Source organism: Cetorhinus maximus, chromosome 3, assembly GCF_964194155.1.
Source record: "Cetorhinus maximus chromosome 3, sCetMax3.hap1.1, whole genome shotgun sequence".
In the NCBI taxonomy this organism is placed as follows: Eukaryota; Metazoa; Chordata; class Chondrichthyes; order Lamniformes; family Cetorhinidae; genus Cetorhinus; species Cetorhinus maximus.
In genome coordinates, this window is record NC_135881.1 from 63,642,749 (window position 1) to 63,666,254 (window position 23,506).

The 23,506-nt window shown below is 39.4% G+C and overlaps 1 protein-coding gene across 7 annotated transcripts in view; it reads left to right on the forward strand.

Annotated features, from left to right (window-relative positions):
• Positions 1-23,506, forward strand: part of cdk14 (cyclin dependent kinase 14) — a 726,725-nt gene that overhangs the window by 387,393 nt on the left and 315,826 nt on the right. For all 7 annotated transcript variants that reach the window (XM_078538467.1, XM_078538468.1, XM_078538469.1 and 4 more), the window contains one exon: positions 2,134-2,227. In XM_078538467.1, the coding sequence (XP_078394593.1) occupies positions 2,134-2,227 (94 nt within the window). The remainder of the gene's footprint in view (positions 1-2,133; positions 2,228-23,506) is intronic.

Sequence of the window (23,506 nt, forward strand, 5' to 3'; positions counted from 1 at the left end):
TTGGGGGAAGGTGTAGTAGAAGGGTCTGGTATATACAGAATCGCGGAATCTTTACATTGTAGAAGGTGGCCATTTGCCACATTGCGTCTGCACTGGCTCTCTGAAAGAGCATTCTGCCTAGTCCCACTGCCCTGCCTTATTTCCATAACCTTGCACATTCATTCTTTTCAGATAACAATCCAATTCCCTTTTGAATACCTCGATCGAATCTGCCTCCACCACCCTCTCAGGAAGTTTGTTCCAGACTCTAACCACCCTCTGGATGAAAAAATGTTTTCTTCTCATCACTTTTACACCTTTTGCCAATTATTTTGAATCTGTGCCCTCTAGTTCTTGATGCTCTCTTGAGTGGAACAGTTTCTCATTTTTTACCCTGTCCGTACCCCTCAGATCTTTAATACATCTATCAAGTCTCCTCTCGGCCTTCTTTCCTCCAAGGAAAACAGTCCCAACTTCTCCAATCTATCCTCATAGCTGCAGTTCTTCATTCCTGGGATCATTCTTGTGAATGTCCTCTGTACTCTCTCCAATGCCTTCACATCCTCCCACAAGTATGGTGCTCAGAACTGGGTGCAATGCTCCAGACGAGGCCTAACTAGTGTCTTAGACAAGTTCAACATAACCTCCTTACTCTTGTACTCAATGCCCCTATTAATAAAGCCTAAGCTACTATATGTTTTATTAACTGCTCTCTCAACATGCCCTGCCAAGTTCAATGACTTATGTACATATGCACTGAGGTCCCTCTGTTCCTGCACCTCCTTTAGAGTTCCTCCCATTATTTTATACTGTCTTTCCATATTCTTCCTGCCAAAATGAATCACCTCACACTTCTCTGCATTGACCTTCAATTTATATGCAGGATTAATGTGGAACTGCACCACCCACACAGTGATGCAAGAAGGCACGTGACCTAGATCTAGGGCCAGTGTGGTGTTGGCCAGAGCTGTGTTAAGAATTAGAATGGCGATAGCTCCATGCCTGTATCCTTTACTGTATATTTGTATATACAGGTCAAGTATCCTTTATATGTAAACCTGAAAACCAAACTCATTCAAAAATCACACTTTTTTTGAACCTCATCAACCTTTAGCACGGGAAGACTAATTGTTTGTCTGCACTGTTCAGCCTGCAATTTTTGTGGTGAACTTGTCAGAAAGGACAGGTACCTGGTATTTATTATTCAGTGGTGCATTTTATTTTTCTAGCCATTTTGTTTTCTTTAGGCTGTAGCTGGCCTATGCTCAGGCTATTGTAATGCAAGTTTATATGCGAAATTCGAAAACCGAAATTATCTGAAATGCAATCAGCCCCAAGGGATTTGGATAAAGGATACTCGAACTGTAGTTACAAGTAGTTAATAAAAACTTGCTGCTAACATACAGAAGACTAGAAAGATTTCTTTAACAGGCATGTTCTGCAGCCAGCACCATCATAAAATGGCGTACTGCGATATGAGCCACCATAATTAAAAACAGGATCATGTGCAATGAAAATATTTTCAGTTGCTTTTATATTCTTCTTGCCTTTTGGGTCGGAGAGGGGTGGGTGTCGAATGAGCTCAGCTTTAGAACATGTGATGCTATGGATATTTTGTAGGATCAAGAAGACTGAAGGAACCATTCCAAATTTAACTACTAATGTCTGTAATAGGAGAAGTAAGAGTTCAGGTTTTGGACAATGATTAAGATTTATTTTTTCTCTGCCTTCCACTAATATTCTAATAAAAATAAATGATGCATGGCAATTTGGTCAATAGATCCTCCTTTGTTTAAGAATTGGTTTCATTTTAACTCCTATAATCCCTTTTGTGCTTTATAACTACTCAAGGGGGTTCCTAATGGTTTACAACTTACGTTGCTAAGTACAAATTACAATAATGATTTTTCTTCTTGACATTCAATTAAAAAAAGCTGAGAATTTGATATGTTAAATTTTTTTCATAAATTATTATACTATTGTGCAATAAGGGGGTACATTGTATTTGGTCCTGCTTCTGTGCATTTAAATAAAAGCTGTTGTACTGTTTAAAATATGACATTTTGTCTTTCCTTTCTGCCAAGTGCTTGTACTTCATCATTTTAGGAATTTAGTATGAGTCCTTCATGAAGTACTTTCTGTTCTCTTTTCCAGGGGTGTGGGGTGCATTTTTGTTGAAATGATTCAAGGAGTTGCTGCTTTTCCAGGAATGAAGGATGTTCAGGATCAACTAGAGCGAATCTTTTTGGTTAGTACTTTTATTACTAAGGCATTGTACAGGATGTTGAGCAAGACACACACAGTTGCTCTATAATGTAGGTTTTAACGAAGTACTGAAACCTATATTTTGATTTGTTTTATATTATCTATGACATTCTGATCAATAGGGGCCAAAATGATCACTTTTCTGTTAGGGAGGAGAGATTTGATGCTAGTGGTAGCATCCTTACTTCTGAGTCAGGAGATTGAGGGTTTAGACAACGTTCCAGAGACTTGAGCACATAATCTAGTCTGACTGTGCTGCAATGTTTAAGGTGCCATTTTTTGGATGAAATGTTGAGCAAAGATCCTGTCTGCTTTCTCAGACGGATGTAAATAGTACTTTTCATGGAGTAAGAGGAACGTTTTGCCAGTGTCCTGGCCAGTATTTCTCCTTCAACCAACACACTGAAAAACAAATTCTGATTCAAAAAACAGAAACAGAAATACCTGGAAAAACTCAGCAGGTCTGGCAGCATCGGCAGAGAAGAGCACAGTCGAGTCCTCATGACCCTTCAACAGAACTAAGTAAAAATAGGAAAGGGGTGAAATATTGTTTGTTTATCTCATTTTGGTTTGTGGGAATTTGCTGTAGTCAAATTGGCTGCCTCATTTACCTACAATACAGCATTGACTTAACTTAAAAAGCACTTCATTAGCTGTGGAGTGCTTTGGGATATCCTGGGGTTTTGAAAGGTGCAGTATGAAAACATTCATAATTTTACCATCTATTAAATAAAAACGAGTTAATGTTATCTGATCAGACCCATGGGTTTCCCACGTATCATGAAAATAGGGTCTTAAGTTTTCTATTTATATAACAGATAAGCGATTATATATATTTTAGGTTTTCTTACAGCTGTTTAAATAGGGAAAATTTAAAGAAATTAAGAAAGTAAATCCTTTTCTTGCTGCCTGTGTCATTCAGGATTGATTGAACAATTACTTGGCATTATATATGTTGTGCAAATTGTGGCAGTGGAATTACTGGAACAAAATAATGGTTTTATCATTTGTTCCTAAAATTTATTTTTGTGAAATTGGAACAGAGATGAATGATAACAGCAGAGTACTGTTTTAAAATAGTCTTAATACAATATTGGACCTGAGAGTACAACCTTTGAGTAAAACTGCTTTCTCACTCAGCTGAAAGTCAAACTTGCAGCTGATCAAAAGTAGACAAACTAGGGATCAAGGTAGGTTTATCATGCATGAGATTTTAGACTTGGGGGGAAAAAAAACATTTATCACCATAAATTGACTAAAAATTTATCACCATAAATTGACTAAAACCATTGACTAAAAATCACCATAATGTTACAGATAAGGAAGGCCATTCTATTCATCTCTTCAGAGGACTGCTAATGTCACCCCATTATAAAATCCATTATGTTTTTAAATTGATTGCACGTGTTGGTCACTTGATATGGAAACAACATCTTGTTGTCATTCCCAATATTGGCTTTTACTGGTTTGAACCTCTATCCAGGAATTCTGCTCCCACAATTTAATTTAAAGTAATATTCCAGGTTTCAATCTTGCATATCTCTGTAAAATCACTCCTTGGATGCTTTGTCTCCAACCTGAAAAGCCCCAGAATGTCCAGTGTTTCTTCATAGCTCAGCCTATCACCATCCACCCCCCACCTCCCCACTCCTCTATTGCAGTCCCTTTTGAATGCATATTCTGCTTTTTGGAAATGAAACTAGGCGCGGTATTCAAGGTTCAATCTGGCAGAGCAGTCTACAGTTTGATCGTTACCTCATCTGACTTGTGTTCTACTGTTTTGGTTATGGTCAACATCCTGTTGACTTTGTTGTGTGCTGCTCTGCAATTGAGCTTGTAAAGTTTCGAGTTTCCTTCAGTTTCATTGTTAGGTAGTTTGATACCATTCATGGAGTAAATATGTCATTTATTTTTCCTCTGTATGTCTTGTATTTAATATTTGCATTGAACTGCACCTGCCTTTGTTTTGTACTGCCCGCTTTGGTTCTACTACCTCTTCAAGTTTGGCATCATCTGCAAATTTTGCCACTTTATATTGATATTGTAATCCAGATAATTTGTATACATAGAATAGTGATCCTAGTACTCAACCCTGAGGTACCTCACTCCCAACATAACTCCTCTAGTGAGCATTCACTATTCCCTATCTTTCAGTGAGTTTCTTCTCTCTTCTCAGGGTTCACTTTGAATCTATACAGCTTTGAATGAAATAAGTAACCTTTTGTGTGGCATTTCATCAATGGCGTTTTGGAAGTCAGATTACATTGCATTCTAAGACATCCCACAGTCTGGATTGTCACTTCCTCAAAGAAGTCCTAGGAGGTTGATCTTCTCTCCCCCCCGCCTCCCCACCCACCTCAATCTATGCTGTTAACTGTAAATATGGTAGAGAACCCATAGGTTTATACCCGATAATTGAGTCCATTGGTTTTTTTGGGATATGAGTAAGGCTAACAGTTTGCTGTAGTCGCTTGTCTGTTTTGTCATCCATTTTGAATATTGACACTTCATTAGCCTGTTTCCAATTCACAGGTACCTTTCCAAAGTCCATTGACTGCCTCAATAATTATTAATGTCTCACAGATCTCCATCATAGTTTGCATCGGCACTCTGGGATAAATAGAACCTATCCTAGGGGATTTAACCTACCTTGTATGTGGTAATGTGACTGATGATACTTGGGATTTCCTTTTTTGGAAAGGGCTTGTCACTTATGTCATTTCTTGTGAAAAACTTGCTGGAAATAGTCACTCAGTGTTTACTATTTTAGTGCTCATCCTAAATTTGAGCCTGTCTGCATCTTTTGCAGATTCCATCTGTACATGGCACTGTTATCACTGGTGGAGCTAAATATATAAGTACATAAAATAATAAGAAGCAGGAGATGGAGTAGGCCTTTTGGCCCTTTGAGCCTTCTCCGCTATTCAGCAAGTTCATGGCTAATCTTTTATCTCAAATTCACCTTCCTGCTCTATCCCCATATCCTTTAATTCCCGAATTACTCAAAGATCTATCGACCTCTATCTCAAATATACTCAATGACTGAGCATCCACTGGTCTCTAGAGTAGAGAATTCCTAAGATTCTCAACCCTTTGAGTGAAGAAATTTCTCCTTATCTCTAAAAGGCCTAAAAGGCCAATCCTTTGTTCTAAGATTGTGACCCCTTGTTTTAGACTCCCTAGCTGGAGGAAAATTCCTCCCAGCCTCTAGTCTGTCAAGCCCCTTGTCAGTTTATATGTTTCAATTAGATCACCTCTTATTCTTTTATGTTTTATGGAATATAGGTCATCTGCTTAATCTCTCCTCATAGGACAATCTCCTCATTCCAGGAATTGGTCTAATGAACATCTGTTGTACTTCCTTCAAGGCTAGTCTATCTTTCCATCAGTAAGGAGACCAAACTGCATACAATATTCCAGTGGCAGTCTCATGAGGACCCTGTACAATTTCAGTAAAACCCCTTTACTCTTACACCCTTTGTAATAAAAACTAATATCCCATTTGCTTTCCTAATTGCTTGCAGTACCTGAATGTCAACTTTCTGTGGTTCATGTACAAGGACACCCAGGTCCCTCTGAATGCGAACATATCCCAGTGTCTCACCATTCAAAAATACATTCTGCTTTATTATTTTTTCTACAAAGTAGATAACTTCACATGATAGTCCATCTGCCATGTTCTTGTCCATTCACCCAACCTGTCTATATCCCTTTGCAGCTTCTTTGTGTCCACCTTACCAAGTACTTTCCCATTTCACTTTGTTTTAGCAAACTTAGAAATGTTATATTCAGTCTCCTCATGTAAGTCATTAATATAGCCCAAGTACTAATCCTTGGTTCTAGTTATTTCTAGTTATAGCTGAAAATGAGATTTTTATTCCTTCTGTGTTTTCTGTCCATTAACTAATCGTCATCCATGCTAATATATTACCCCAATCCCATGAGTCCTAATTGTGTGCCATAACCACTTATGTGGCACAATATTGAATGCTTTTTGAAAATCCAAATGCACTACATCCACTAATTCCCTTTTATCCATCATGCCAGTTACGTTTCCAAAACAAAACCTACCAGGTTTGTCAAACGTGATTTACTTTTCATAAACTTGTGTAGATCTGCTTAATCATATGATTTTCTATGTGCTCTGTTACCATGTCGCTGCTAATAGATTTAGCATCTTGCCTACTATTGATGTTAGGCTAAAAGCAAAAACTGCGGATGCTGGAAATCTGAAACAAAAACAGAAAATGCTTCAAAAACTCAGCAGATCTGACAGCATCCGTGGAGAGAGAAAAACAAAGTTAACGTTTCGAGTCCGTATGACCCTTCTTCAGTTAGGCTAACTGGCTTATAGTTTCCTATTTTTTTCTCCTACTCCTTTCTTAAATGACAGTGTTATGATGCCACCTTCCAATCCTTGAGAACTGTTTTAGAATCTAAGGGCAAGATCTTCCGGACCCTCCAAAGTCAATGGAGATTTGAATGGCTCGTCATTTCCGCCAAGGGGAAACCTGCCATGGTGGGGCCGGACCGTTCCAGCCTAAGCGTTTATGTGCCAGGTTTTCTAAACTTACGTATGCTTCAAGAATAATTCCAGAGGAAAATTGTCCATGCTGATGACTGGTTCTGCTTTATAATAATCCAAAGCAGCATTGGTTAAATCTGTTCTTTCACACTCATTTTGTCACATCCAGCAGGAGTACCTCCACTAGATTGTGCACCTAAAGAGCGTAAATGGCTGTGATTGCAGTTGCTGAACCATATGTAATGTGTAGGTCCACCTAGTTTATATATCTTATATTCTCCCCTCTGCCTATTTCCAGCCAGTCGTATTTCTAATTCTGTACTTTAGTTGGGCTATATGTTTGAAGTGACACCGAGATTTTCAGTGTTTTGTTGATGAGAAGCATGAAGTACTACTGTGAAAGAAGCATAGCATGTGTTTTAGTAACAAAAGAGCGACTATCATATTTCGTATACTGTTGATACCAATTGTTACCTTGCCTTGCATATCCTACTCATTCACAACCTTGAAGAAATAATTTGCACATGTTGTAACAGCTTCTCTCATTGGTGTGTACTTTATTGAGTGTCCAAGCAGAATTAATTGTGTTCTGATTGCTCATGGACAGTAATCATCAGTGAAAGTAACAGTTATCCTGTTCTTCCATCACACTGATGTAGCTGTTTCATTGTTATCTAGATAGTCTGTTTGTTATACGATGGTTCCTCGGGGAAGATGACTGATTTAGGAGATGCTATTCCAAAAACCCATTTTAGCCCTGTACTGCTTTTACCTTGTTAGCTGGTTTGCTGTTGGTATCTATCCACCTTGAGATAGCATTGGTTACATAATCATACTTAGTCCATTTTGAAGACTTGCAAGTACCCTGAAGTTCTATAAGAGTACAATATGAAAATTGTTGAGTTTCACTTGTCATTGCCTGTAATAGATGAACTACTGAAAAATTTATTTTCAGAAATGGAAGAATGTTTAGCACACAGTTGTTACAGCAGATTGGATGTAGCTCTGTGATACTGGACCTCAGTTTAACAATTTTTATCCAATAAATTGTCAAAACGTTAAAAAAAAATCCAGTTCACAATTCTTTCATATTAAGTGCTTCCCTCCATAATGCTTAACTTTGCCCTTTTTCCTTCTGTTGCTTTTTGTCCAATAATGACCCCAGGTTTATTTTATTATTTGACGGTCCTATTTGTTACTTTTATTTTTAGCTTTTTTAAAGTTAAGGATGGCTCTGTGCCCTGCTCTGCCCCACTCAGTCCAACTGGCGTCTTTCTGCCTGATTACTTGACTGGGAAGGGTATTCTTGCTTCAGCCACCCAACGTTAAGTGGCAAGTGCTATTGTTTCCTGACTGGTCTCCTTTGCGTCACTTTCTCATCAGTTGGCATCCAATGGCTGGCAAACAAGGCCAGGCAGCAGAGATACATTGTTGGGTAAACTGTCATATTAAACTAAAAGGAACATTAGATGCTGTTTAGAGCAAACACATAATCTTGCTTTACATTTTGAATAACATGCTCATACTCACACTAAGGTTACTGAATATAAATGGAACCCATTTCCAAAAAGAAAATTGAAATGATGGGATAGTTGTCAAATTTTCCGATGACACAAAGATAGGTAGGAAAGTAAGTTGTGAAGAGGACAAAGGAAGCTACAAAAAGACATCGGTTAAGTGAGTGGACAAAGACCTGGGAAAAGGAGTATAATGTGGGGAAAATGTGAAATTGTCCATTTTGGCAGGAAGAGTAAAAGAGAAGCATATTATTTAAATGCTGAGAGATTGCAGAGCTCTGAGGTGCAGAGGGATCTGGGTGTCCTGGTGCATGAATCACCAAAAGGATAGTATGCAGGTACAGCAAGTAATTAGGAAAGCGAATAGAATGTTATCATTTATTGTGTGGGGAATTGAATGCAAAAGTAAGGAAGTTATGCTTCAGTTGTACAGGGCACTAGTGGGACCACATTTGGAGTACTGTGTACAGTATTAGCCACCTTGTTTAAGAAAGGATGTAAATGTGTTGGAAGCAGTTCAGGGAAGGTTTACCAGACCAATACCTGGAATGGGTGGGTTGTCTTATGAGGAAAGGTTGGACAGACTATGCTTGTAACCGCTGGAGTTTAGAGGAGTAAGAGGCAACTTGATTGAAACATATAAGATCCTGAGGGGTCTTGACAGGGTGGATGTGGAGAGGATGTTTCCTCTTGTAGAAGAATCTAGAACTAGGGGTCACTGTTTAAAAATAAGGGGTTGCCCATTTAAAACAGAGATGAGGTGAATTTTTTCACCCCGAGGGTTGTGATTCTTTGGAACTTCTCTTCCTGAAAAGAAGTTAGCTTTGAATATTTTTAAGGCAGAGGTGGATGGATTCTTGGTAAGCAAGGGGGGACAGGTTATCGGGGGTAGGTGGGATGCAGATTTCAGGTTACTATCAGAAAAGCTTTGATCATATTAAATTGCAGAGCAGGCTTGAGGGGCTGAATGGCCTACTCCTCCTTGTTTGTATGATTTGCGAATTCAACAGAAACTTACTTTGCAAAATTACAAAGGAATTGTACTTCCCTTTATGCAAAGTGACTGTTGATGCCTCAAATGTATGTTAAGCATCAATAAGTCCTCAGTAGTTCTTGTATTTCAATTAATTTACTTAGGTAGCGAGTTAAAGAAAGTCACCAAATTCAAATTACTAATATTCAACAGTGATAAATTACAGGATAAAGAAGCACTTGAAAAGGTGATAAAAAGATTTACAAGGATGAAAGCAGAACATCAGGGAAGACTAAACAGGCTGGGGCTCCTTTCTCTAAGAGAATATAAATTCTCTTAATATTATATAGAAATCTTTAAAATTATAAATGGATTTGATGGGATAAATATAAAGATGATCCTAATTGTGGTGGAGACTAAAACTAAGGGCCATAAAGATAAGATAGTCACCAGTAAATCCAATAAGGAATTCAGGGGAAACTTCTTTATCCAAAAAAGGAAAGACTTGCATTTATATAGCAGGTTTCATGGCTAAGCAGTGTGCCAAAGTGCTTTACAGCCAATTAAATAATTTTCAAGGAAATGCAAAAGGTTTGCTCACAGCAACTCCCACAAACAACAATGTGATAATGACTGTTTTTAATAATGTTGGTTGAGGATTAAATAAATGACGGGACACCAGGGATAACTCCCCAGCTAGTCTTCATGTTGAAGTCATGGGATCTTTAACATCCATCCAAAAGAACAGACAATGCCTAGGTTTCTCATCCTGAAGATGGTAAGAATGGTCATTAATGGTAAGAATGTGAAATTCATTACCACAAGGAATCATCTAGGGGAGTAGCAAAGATGTATTTAAGGGGAAACTAGATTAGCAAGAGGGGTAAAAAAAAATTATGCTGACAGGTTAGATAAAGAGGGGTGGGAGGTGTGTAATATGGAACATATACACTGACACAGATCAGTTAGGTCTAATAACATGTTTCCGCATTGTACAATCTCTGAAATTATATGTTACAGATAAGTCTGGCACATTGACTAATTTTACCAAATTAGAAAATACTGACATTTTGTTAGTAGTGTGCTACAGTATAATGTGATTATTATACTGGTTCAAAAGCACTCTTACAATTGTCAATCACTATAACTGTTTGCTGATTTTGAATGGTAATATTAGATGTGATTGAAGTAACAAAATTAATGTCACTTTAAATCCATTCAACTTGAGCATCTAATTAATACAGACATTGATTTAAACACTCATACTGTTTAGACAGTTATGATTTTTCTTTTAAAAAGTGAATTTTGCTTTAATATATCGCAGTGAATTGAGTAAGTAGGAATTACACAATAGGTTTGGTGGAAAACTGCAGAGATCATGCAATCAAGATATGAAGCCGACATATTTTGATCGGATTTTGTTTCCCATTTGACAAATCTGCCTCATCTTGAGCATGTGCATCAATGCACATTTGACGCAGTCTTGTTCCACTTGTGTGCATCACATGCATGTTTAGACTCCCTGTGGTCCTGCTTATAGGTTGTCTGGGATATGGATCCTTGTTGTGGCGTTTAGCTGATAACATTGCCTGTTTCTTTAAAGTCACTGCTTAAATATCCACTGTGAGAATCCAGTTAATTGTAGTTGCTTCTAAATCCCAGAGGTTAGGTTATTTGTAAATTTCAAGCTCCAAATTAGTTGAATCAGAAATCAAATACGGGGTTTACTTTTTTAAATAAAAAGATCATTATTCATCTGTAGTCACCCACATCCCAGTACCCCTTTATCATCCCAGTTGTGTCTCCACCTGCGATCAGCTCTCCCCAAGTCACTTACAACTGCGCTTTCCAACTCCTGTATAGCCCTCCATTTGCATTTGTAACAACAACTATAAATCTTAAACAAAAACAGAATTACCTGGAAAAACTCAGCAGGTCTGGCAGCATTGGCGGAGAAGAAAAGAGTTGACGTTTCGAGTCCTCATGACCCTTCAACAGACCTGCTGAGTTTTTCCAGGTAATCCTGTTTTTGTTTTGGATTTCCAGCATCCGCAGTAGTTTTTTGTTTTTATAACTATAAATCTTAACCATATCCCCACTGCCATGATGTTTAATGCCCCTGACCACAGTAAAACCCTTGATGTTTCCTGCCCTTGTCATGCCCCTGTATGGACCCAATCTTGGTGTTCTCACATTCAATGGGTGCACACATGGCTGTATGTGAAATATAGCTTTATCCATCTATGTCTGACCATGACTGGTTGGACTATATCCAGCTTCTCCGCCAAAAAAAGCTCACTGATCTAGTCTCCAATCCATGGAGAGCAAAGATAACCCTTGACTTCTTTTCAAAACTAACAACTATCTCCTTAAACTTCTCTCCTCCATCCCCTGCACCCTTGCTTCAAAAAAAGAGGGGGAGGCAGCTGAACTGATGGCTTCAGACCTAGTGAGCTCTTTGTCACAAAGATTGTTCAGCTGCCACTACTGAAACCCATCCTTCCCTAGCCCTGAACCCCCAATTCTCTCAGACTGGCATTCTGCTCCCTTAACCGCCTCATTTCCCTTCATGACCCACATGCAAGCTGATATTGTAAATAGACCCCTCCCCTTGCACAATTAATTACCCCTTTCTCAAAAATCCCAGCCTTGAACCCTCTGTCTTTGCAAACTACCACTCAACCTCTAACTTCCCTTTCATCTCGGGCCTTTCAAAATATTGTCTCCTCCCAAATCCATGTCCACCTTTTCCACAACTCCATAATTCAGTTTCTCCAATTGGGTTTCCCACAGCACTAAAATGGCCCTAATCACAAGTCACAAATGACATCCTCTATGAGTCATCATGGTGGCCTTTCTTCCTCATTCTCTTGAACCTCTTTGCAGCCTTTGGCATGGTTACCCATTCTCTTTCAATGGCTCCCACCATTGTCCAACTCAGTGGGACTACCCTTGTTTGGTTCCACTCTTAACTATCAAATTGTGGTCCTCTGAGTTCTCCAAACATCTATGCTTGACCAGTACCACCACCTCAATTAAATCCTACCCCTTGGCGATATTAGCTGAAGAAGTTTGGAGAAGCTACACACGTAGGTAGGAATGCAGATGACACCAGCTCTATAGCCCACCATCACCTCTCCTATTCTACCCACTCCCTCTATGCTGCCAGATTGCTTGACCAGCATCTGGTCTTTGATGAGGTGTAATTTTTTTTTCCAGTTGAACATTAAAAAGACAAAGCCATCGCCTTCTGCCATACCCCAAACTCCAAAACCTCACCATCAATTCCATCCCATTTCTTGGCAATTCTCTCAGACAGTTTATGACCTCAGCAATTTATTTTGCACTAAGTTAAGCTTCTGAACCCATGTCCTTTACATCAGAGTTCCTGCTTTCACTTCTGTAACATAGCCTGCCTCCCTTCCTGCCTCAGCCATTTGCTGTTGAAACCATCATCCAAACCTTTGTCGCATCCTGACTTGATCGTTGCAATCCTCTCCTACCTGGCCTCCCTTCCCTCACACTCATTAATCTCCAGCTCACACATTTCCCATTTCCCTTCATTCCCACAGTTGGCAATCTTCCACCCAGACCCCAAACTCTCAAATTCCTTTCCTAAACCATTCTGCATCTTCCTTAAGGCCATTCTTAAAGCCCACCTGTTCCATCCAGCTTTGTCATCCCATCTAATATCTCCTCCTTTTACTTGATGTCCATTTGTGACTGTTGCCTTTGTAAAGTGCCGTTGAACATTTGCCTTTGTTAAAGATACCAGGCACAACTTGGGAAACATGCAGGCTTGGGCTGATGAGTGGCCAAAAACATTTGTAACACATGAGTACCAGGCAATGACCAATGAGAGAATCTAACCATCTCTCCTTGACATTCAATGGCATTACCATCACTGAATCCCCTGCCATTAACATCAGGAGAGTTACCATTGACCAGAAACTGAACTGGACTAGCCATATAAATACTGTGGCTACAAGAGTAGCTTAGAGGCTGGGAATTCTGCGGCGAATAATTCACCTCCAGACTCCCCAAACGTCTGTCCGCTATCGGCAAGGCACAAGTCAGGATTGTGATTGAATTCTCTCCACTTGTCTGGATGAGTGCAGCTCTAACAACGTTTGAGCTCAACACCATCTAGGATAACACAGCCTGTTTGATTGGCACCCCATCCACAAACATTCACTTCCTCCACCACCAGTGCACAGTGGGGGCAGTGTGTACCATCTACAGGATGCACTGCAGCAACTCACCAAGGTTCCTTCAAAAGCACTTTCCAAACCTGTGAACTATACCACCGAGAAGGCCAAGGGCAACAGATGCATGGGAACACCACCAGCTGCAAGTTCCCTTCCAAGCCACACACCATCCTGACTTGGAACTATATTTCTGTTCCTTCATTGTCACTGGGTCAAAATCCTGGAACTCCATTCTGAGCAGCACTGATGCCCACACCTTATGAAAAGAATTTTTTAAAAAGTTGCTGCTTTGAAGTGTGATGGGTGCTCAATACATGACTTTTTAAAAATGTTCTGAAGTGGTATTTTTCACAAATGCATGTGTGTAGATCTTTTAATTCAGGTTTTAATTTGGGTGTTTCTTCAGAGCTTAGATTCCTTAGTTAGATACTTCTATCTCTAGATATTAGTGTTCATATTTTGATTAATAAGCAAAATAAATTGTAGGAAGAATTGGAATAATGTGATGCATGTTCCTGCCCTCCCCTGCAACTCTTTGCAGGGATATAGTTCTACAGATATGAATCTTGCATCTCACTACCTCAGTTTTGAAAACATTGATGAGTAAAATCTTTTTAATGAATGCTACTTCATTATCTTATAAACAAAATGGAGAACATACATATATTGCTCCTATACCTTCCAGTTTGAAACTTGTCTTGTTCAAAGAATTCTATACGAGTGAGAGAGCTACTGACAAATAACCTTTCTTTTATTAAATTGGTGACAATGATGATTCGGATGCCTTTCAGTTCATCAAACCATTGCCGGGCGAACCACAGAATAAATTTAAGCTGTAATTGCTTTCACTAACAAGATAAAATAAAATAAAATGCTGGGGGAAACAGGCTAATGTGAAAGGTGAACGTTTCTGCTGTGTTTTCCAAGTTAATTAGATTTCCTTGTGGACTGTCTTTGTGGAGTGTACCAGATTGTGTCATTAATTCCTGCCCTAATAATAAGGTTCACAGCAAATCATGATTCTTTGGGAGTGCACCAGCTGAGCAAGACCCGTAAATCTGTATTTTAATGTTGGAACATTCAGAATGGAAGGAGATGCCTTCAAGTTTCAGCCGTGGCCTGATAATCGAGAAGGAAAGGAATGTGAAAATGGACAGGTCTTGTAGGGGAAAATAACTAGGCATTGATGTGGACTGAAAGAACAGACAATGGTGCTTTCAATACTGATTTATCAATATCATGTGATCCAGTTCACCATTATCCTTATTTACAACGAAGAAACATGCAGTAATTTGTCAGAAATACATCAAAACCCAGAACATATTTGAAAAAAATAATTGAATTCCCTTTCCACATAGCACATGGGGATTTGCACATTTCACAGTGAGCAAGATTGACCTAATCCTGGTGCAGGACGTGTCAGCGTATATTTATTTCCTTTTTATAAAATATATATTTCTTGCTTGCTTTTGCTCTTGTTATCCACAAGATAATCTAATATTTGGCTTGGAAGAAGGGCCAGTCTGACTCTTCCATAATTAGGATGAAGCAGGGATTGAGATCTCGTTCTCTAGATGGTAAAGATGTGTCCTCTTCTCCCAGGACTAGAGATTTGTAGCTTTCTCCAAATATTAAAATTTGTGGAAGTGTGTGAGGAGAGCACTGGTCTTTGGTGGTGTTATTTGCTGTGCAGCGCTCCATCTGCTGACCTAAACAAGAACTGCCCAGACTCACTCAGATGAGCAAAAGTTTCAAAACTGTTGGATAATGCTGGAGTATATATATTTTTTTAAAAACCCCTCTCCGAAGGAGTCTAATACCTTTGTTAGTTGAGTTATTTTGTTGCAGAGCACCCTCAAAATGTACATTCAGTTTTATTATTTGCACTTGTTTGTCCATTTTCCAGTCATGAGCTATTTATAAAAATCATTTTTCTAAACTCCCATGACGGCTTAGCAAGGTTAATCAACTGGGTCGCTGAACCATGCTGATCAGGAAGGTCCTGAGTGTGATCCCTGGTCTCTGCTAAGTTAGTTGACCTCAGCTGCAGGTGACTTTGACATGGTTCTCATAAGGAGAAATTCAACCAAGGCTCCCACTCCTATCATTGTCCAGTAATCCCTTTTGTAAGTACTTGTGTGTGGATAGTAGATAATGGTGGGCTGGGCTGAGCTGTGATGCTCCCAGGAAGCAAATAGCCTGCCAATATTGAATACATACAAATAGAGTTTTTGTGGGAAAGGTGGCTGAAGGAGTGGTCCAGGAGAGGAAAAACTAAGAAAGAAGAATACATCAATTAAAAAAAAAATTAGAAAATCTTGAGAAATAAAAAAAATGAAGAGAAGCATTTTATCACTAATTAAACAATTTTTCTCTCTCAGCCAAAATGACTATCCTTCAGTTGGGTGTCAGGGTGATATAAAACAAAACTTTGTGTATTTCTCTCCTTCAACTTCAATTATTAATGCATCCATCTTGGGTACTAATTTGTTTAAACAAAAACACATAGAAACATCATACCAGTTTCAAAAATAGTGCTGAAACCAGCCAGAGTGATTTCCTTTTTATTTGTAACTGTTAACTTTTCCCTTAATCTCTAATAAAATTTTTTGCTCTCTTTTCAAAACGAATTGAAGAAAAGCTATAGAGGACAATTTTCAAGAGCTTTTTTAATGTAAATTTTACAAAGAGAGGTTTGAACTAGTTAGGACAGAAGGAGGAGGAACTAAGTCAAAAAATGTGAGGGGGAAAATATGTGTGGGTAAGGATAGGTATCCAGAGTTCTAGACATGAATGTCTGTACGTATGAAATTTTGAGAAGTGAGTTAAAAGCACAAATTCAACTTCGAGATCTGGCTACAACCTGAAAATAATTGAGAGCGAAATAATTCGGGCTCTAGGATGTTTACAAAGGGCAGAGAAATTGGGAAAGGAGAGGAAGTCGCAATAGTGACCAGAGACACAATTATCACAGTAAACAGAAGGAATTTCAGTAAGTTCAGCAGAAACAATGTGAGTAAAATGAAGAAGCAGCAAAGGATGGAAGAGTTGTTTACAAGCTTCCCAATGGCAGTGAGGTAGTGGGGGAAGGGGGAATCAGAGATGTATGTAACAAAAACAGCATGGTTATAATGGGAGATTTTAATTTTCACATAGATTGGGAGTTCAAGTAGTAAAGGCAATGAATTTCTAGAATGTATTCATGATAATGTTCTAGAACAACATGTTTTAGAACTGACAAGGGAAGAGATGTACTAGATTTGGTGATGAATTACAAACCAGAATTCATGAACAATCCGTCTCCAGGGGAACATCTTGAAAATAATGACCACAAAAATGGTTAACTTTGATATTAAATTTGGGAGAGTGGAAAAAACTAAGTTTTAAATTTAAGTAAGGTAAACTTTGAAGGAATAACAAAAATTAACCAGTGTAAACTGGGCTGAACTATGAATAGGTAAGCCAGTAAATAAAGAATGAGAAGTATCTGAAAAAGTATTTGATACAATACAAAAGGCAAAGGCTCTGTTTGTGTAGTTACGAAAGAATAACTAACAAATGAGGTAGCAACACGACTGGTATTCTCCACTAACAGCACGCTGCTGTCAAGCCAAAAAGACGTTCTGCCTATCACACAAATGAGTAATGTGGTACATGAATTTCGGTGTCGGTGTGATGCCAGGTATGTACGCTGTCTGTCCCAGTGAATGGTGGATTGTATCAAACAGCACATCCCTTTGGCTGTTTGCAACAGGCAAAATACTGACTATGTTCAACTAGCCTGTGCTTGCAAAACTCAGAACATAGTGTCCAAAATTGGATGTGATTCTGCGATTGTGCAAGACTTGCTAAACAATCCAGATTGTGCTAAGAATTACACTGGCAACCAATTTAAGATTATTAGTCAGGCTCGCAGTATGGCCCACTTACAGATGCCAGAAGCTACATATATTCACACACAGGGCCCTGTCCTTTGAAAATAGAGCATGTCCACGCTTTGCATTTTTTTTCAACTAAACAAAGGGTGGGGAACCCCCGGCCTAGGGGCCAGATCCAGCCTGTTGCGCTTTTAGATGCGGCCTATGGGGAGATTTCAAAATCCGGCCCTGCACTCACCCCCCCCCCCCCCACCCCAACCCCAAAGTGCTGCACTCTCGGCCAGCCGCCACCATGTTCTGGTGCCTGAGCCTCAGTCACAGTCACCAGAGGCCTAGGCTGTGGGGAGAAAGTGAGGACTGAGATCCAGGAGCAGGAACGCAGTGCAGGGACGGGAAGCTGTCAGCTGCTGATCGGGTGGTGCAGTGTGAGGAACCCGGACAGCCACAGTGGGTGGCCAACTCAAGAGCCTTAATAGGAAAGATCTGAGAACAGATCTCCAGGTCAACCATGACTAGGCTGGTCAGAATGATGTGTGCTGTGGGGGAATAGGGGGAGGCAGGAAAAATTACTTTTATACCATGGAACAGAAAGAGGACAGAAAGAGATCGCAGGGGCTCTGGGGGAGGTGCCAGAGGACTGGAGAATAGCTAATGTGGTTCAGCTATTTAAGAAGGGTTATAGAAATAAGCCAGGGACCAACAGGCCAGTGAATCTCACATCAGTGGTAGGGAAACTATTGGAGAAAATTCTGAAGGAGAGAATCTATCTCCACTTGGAGAGGCAAGGTTTGATCAAGTATAGTCAGCATGGCTTTGTCAGAGGGAGGTCATGTCTAACAAATTTGATTGAATTTTTTGAGGAGGTGACCAGGTGTTTAGATGAGGGTAGAGCAGTTGATGTAGTTTATATGGATTTCAGCAAAGCCTTTGACAAGGTCCCACATGGGAGACTTATAAAGAAGGCAAATGCACATGGGATCCAGGGTAATTTGATAAGGTGGATTCAAAATTGGCTTAGTTGTAGGAGACAGAGGGTGATGACAGAAGGATGCTTTAGTGACTGGAAGCCCGTGTCCAGTGGCATACCACAGGGATCTGTGCTGGGTCCCCTATTATTTGTCATTTATACAAACGACATAGATGACTGTGGGGGATATGATTAGTAAGTTTGCAGATGACACAAAGATTGGCCGAGTGGTTAACAGTGAGGTTGAGTGTCTTGGGCTACAGGAAGATATAGACGGAATGGTCAAATGGGCAGATAAGTGGCAGATGGAATTTAACCCTGAAAAGTGTGAGGTGATACACTTTGGAAGGAGTAATTTGACAAGGAAGTATTCAATGAACGGCATGACACTAGGAAGTTCTGAGGAACAAAGGGACCTTGGCGTGCGTGTCCATAGATCTCTGAAGGTGGAGGGGCATGTTAGTGGGGTGGTGAAAAAGGCATATGGGACACTTGCCTTTATCAATCGAGGCATAGATTACAAAAGTAGAGAGGTCATGTTGGAGCTGTATAAAACCTTGGTGAGGCCACATCTGGATTACTGTGTGCAGTTCTGGTCACCACATTATAGGAAGGATATGATTGCACTGGAGGCGGTGCAGAGGAGATTCACCAGGAAGTTGCCTGCGATGAAACATTTAAATTATGAAAAGAGGTTGGATAGACCTGGGTTGTTTTTGTTGGAGCAGAGAAGACTGAGGGGTGACAAGATTATGAGGGTCATGGACAGCGTGGATAGGGAGCAGTTGTTCCCCTTAGTTGAAGGGTCAGTCACGAAGGGACATAATTTCAAGGTGAGGGGCAGGAGGTTTAGGGGGGATGTGAGGAAAAACTTTTTTATCCAGAGGGTGGTGACGGCCTGGAATACACTGCCTGGGAGGACGGTGGAGGCGGGTTGCCTCACATCCTTTAAAAAATACCTGGATGAGCACTTGGCATGTCATAACATTCAAGGCTATGGGCCAAGTGCTGGTAAATGGGTTTAGGTAGGTAGTTCAGGTGTTTCTCACGTGTTGGTGAGTCGATGGGCCGAAGGGCCTCTTCTGCACTGAGAGATTCTGTGATTGTGATTCTGTGAAGTACTTTTGTATTCTTTATCCACTTCTAATAGCTTCCTATTTATGTTATCTACTGATCAACAGGACAGTCAGCGTATTAAATGCTCAAATCTCAACTTAGAAAACTTCATTTCCCCAATGGACCTGACAGCAGAGAGACCATCCCTTCCATGATAGAGGAACTTGCTGGGACAGTGCAGGAATTAGAAGTTCCACACTATAAATTTCATAGTGAGTAACCCGAGGCGGGGCAGAAAGGGAGCAGGACACTCGGCTCCACTGGCGGCTCATGCCCCCTCCCCCTGCCAGCTCCATTGGCACCCCAGGCCAGGGGCTCAGTTCCTGCAGGCTGTAGAAGAGGCCCAGCCTCCAGGCTCGTGTGCAGCCTCGGACTGAGGGTTGGCCAGAGCCTTGGGTTGTTGTGTCACTGCCCTGGGCTGGATTGGGGGTGCACCAGAGTGGGAAAGGAGAGGGATAGAGAAACAGACAAAGTGGGAAAGGAGAGATTGAGAGACCAAAAGAGAGAGCATGGGAAAGAAAAGCAAGCAAAAAGTTGAACTGAATTTCAGAAGTGCTGTGATTGAGACACAGATGCTGTGCTACTCATTAAAGAAAAGCAAACACTAACATCGCAATCAAAGCAGTGGGTGAGTTGAACGTTTCTGTATTCTCTCTTTTAAAAAAAATAAATTAACTTGGTGTTTATTTTTGTGTGGCCCGCGACTGATTTTGTCGGTGTAAGTGGCCCTTATAAGAAAAAGGCTTCCCCCTTCTCCGTCTGCCCCCCGAACTAAACAAAAACATGGGGTCATTTTCCAGGGCAATGCCTTGGCCAATCGGAGTCAGCCTGCCTGGTTTGAATTTGAACAAAAACTTGGCAATTAACTGTTCCCTGGTGTATTCTCCATGGCAATGGCTCTACCAATCTACCAAATGGCTCTTGCCAATCAATCAGCACCCTTTTCTCATGTAGTATAAATTGTTCCTTTTAGATTTGGTATTCTTGCAAATCTGTCCTGATGAGTGCAAGACATAAAAGCTTTGATAGCATGTCTCTTTTTTCAGCAATATTCAAGCTCCATATTACCAAGCAACTATATTGATATATCTTGTGTTATCTCTTGCCAATTTTTCTTAGCTTTAAAACTGAATATGTGTAGATAAAAGAATACACGGTGTCAAATAAAAGGTACTCATTTATGATTTTGACAGAATAATGGAATTCAACTGTAATTCATGTAAAATTCTATAATACCATGAAATTAAATGAAATTTGACTAATTCAGTTACTAAATAAGTGGCCCTGATACCATCCCCAACATTGCATAAAATGTTGTTGTAAGCAGCCTGTCATTTAATTTAGCATGAAAATATAACTGAGTGAGCTCAAGTGTGTATTCTAACTACAGGTTTCAAATAATGACTGCAGATTGCTCTGGGTTGTTCTTTTGTTTGCCATTGTTTAAAACCCTCAATTAGACTGCACGCTTTGCAGCTCACTCCGACATATCCATTATTCTGTTCCAAATATAAACAAGGGTCTTTAAATAGTGTCCACCTGTTCGTAGCAACCTAATCTTCTCACATAAATGTTTTTGTTTATGCAAAAGGGACTGCCATTCTGAAACACAACCTTTATCCTTAAACAATCGATGTTGTGGGATTTGTACCGGTTGGGGAGGGGAGTGGGTCTGGGTCAACGGAGACTTGGAAATCCAAAGGGACAAGTCGAGGTATTGGAAAAGCATAGTGATGTGAGTAAAGACAAGCAGAGAGTTTAACAAAAAAATGTACAATAGTGAATAATGTCATTGCAGGGAATAGAAGTTAAAATAAAATGAAATTAAAGATTCTTTATCTGAATGCACAAAGCATCTGCAATAAGATAGATGAATTAGTGGCACAAATAGAAGTAAATAATTTAGATCTAACTGCCATTACAGAAACATGGTTATAAGGTGATCATGGTTAGGAAAGAAATATTCCAGGGTATACAATATTCCGGAAAGACAGACAGAATGGCAAAGGAGGTGGGGTAGACTTTATAGTAAAGGATGACATAAGGACTATAGTGAGAAAGGATCTGGTCTCTGAAGATTATAAATTAGAATCAGTATGGGTGGAAATTAGGAATAGCAAGAGTCAGAAAACACTGGTGGGAGTAGCTTATAGGCCCCCTAACAGTAATCATACCATTGGCAGAGCATTAAACAAGAAATTGGGGCCTGTAACAAAGGAAATGTAATAATTGTGGGAAGCTTTACTCTTCATATACATTAGGAAAATCAAATTGGCAAAAATGATCTAGAAGATGAGCACGTAAAATATTTTCATCGTAGTTTCTTGGAGAAGTATATAGTGGAACTGGCTACAAATAAAGCTATTTGAGATCTAGTATTGTGGAATGAAGCAGGGTTAATTCATGATGTCATAGAAAAAGATCCACTGAGAAATAGTGACCACAATGCCATTAAATTCCATGATAAGTTTGAAAGTGACATATTCCAACCCAAGCAAAAAGTTTAAACTTAAACAAAACCAATTACATAGGTATGAGGGAAGAACTGGCTAAGGTTAGTTGGGTAAATAGTCTTAAAGGTATGGTGGTAAATGAATAGTTGGAAACATTTAAAGAAACAATTCAAGATGTTCAATAAAAATACATTGTATTGAACAACAAAAACATAGCAAGAAGTATTACAATAAAAAAAGAGGCTTGCTGCTGATTTTACCTATTGCAACATTGTAAGTCTGATGATTGGGAGTGTTTCAGAAACCAGCAAAGAGCCACCAAAAAGTTGATAAAAAAGGGAAAAAAATAGAATAAGAGAGTAAACTGTCCAGGAATATAAAAACAGTTTGTAAGAGCTTTCATAAGTATATAAAAAGGAAGCGAGTAGCTAAAGTAAACTTTGGTCCCTTAGAAGCAGAGACAGGAGAAGTTATCATGGGGAACGAGGAAGTTGTGGAGGCATGAAACAAATATTTTGTATCTGTCTTCACAGTAGAAGATACAAGTTCCATTCCAAAAATATACCATAACCTAGGGGCTAAAAAGAGGAGGAAATTAGGGGAATTAATATCAGCAGAGATAAAGTATTGGCAGAACTTAAGGGACTAAAATCTGACAAATCTCTGGGATCTGATGGCCTACAGTTTTAAAAGAGATAGCTGCAAAGAGAGTGGAGTTATCTATGGTTTTCCAAAATTCCTTAGATTCAGGAATTGTAACACTGGACTGGAGGTTGGGGATGGTAATGCCATTTGAGTGTCAAAGGGAGATGATTGGATTCTCTCTGGATAGGTGGAAAGGTAAGCTGTGAGGAGGATTCAGAGAGGCTGCAAAGAGATATTGACAGGTTAGGTGAATGGGCGACAAGATGGCAGATGAAGTATAATAGAGGGAAATGTGAAGTTACTTACTTTGGTCATAAGAATAAAAAAGAATGTTTTTTAAAAGGTCAGAAACTTGTAAGTGTTGATGTTTAAAGAGTGTTATGACATGGCAGATGATGTGTGCCAGGCAGATCAAATCCACAAGTGAAACTTGGTCATGCTATCACTATGGTTTTGCAATTCGTATTTATTATGAGAAGATGTGTGCATTGAATTCAGAAGTAATGAGTCTACTAAGACCTCTAGAGATTTTTAAAAGTTAAATTAAAATATTTATTAACAAAAATGATTTCAAGCACATACATAAGACTACAATTACTTACTACTATAACCACTCCTAAAATTCCTAATTAACCTGACTCCCAGTTATACATCCCATTTAAGGCAACGGTCCAAAATAGATTTTAGATTTAAAAATAAAACCAGCAAGTTAGCACAGTACACACTTGACAGTGGAATTCCAAATGGTTTTTCTCAACGATTTTGCAATTTGTATTTACTACGGGAGGGCTGGTGTACTGAAGTCAGAAGTAATGTGTCCATTACCACCTTTAGAGATTTTAAAGATTAAATTAAAACATTTATTAACAAAAGAACAAACTTAAACACATACAATATTACAGTTACACAGTTGTAACTGTTCCCAAAATTTCAACTTAACTAGACCTCAACTACACACCACCTTTAAGGCAACAGTCCAT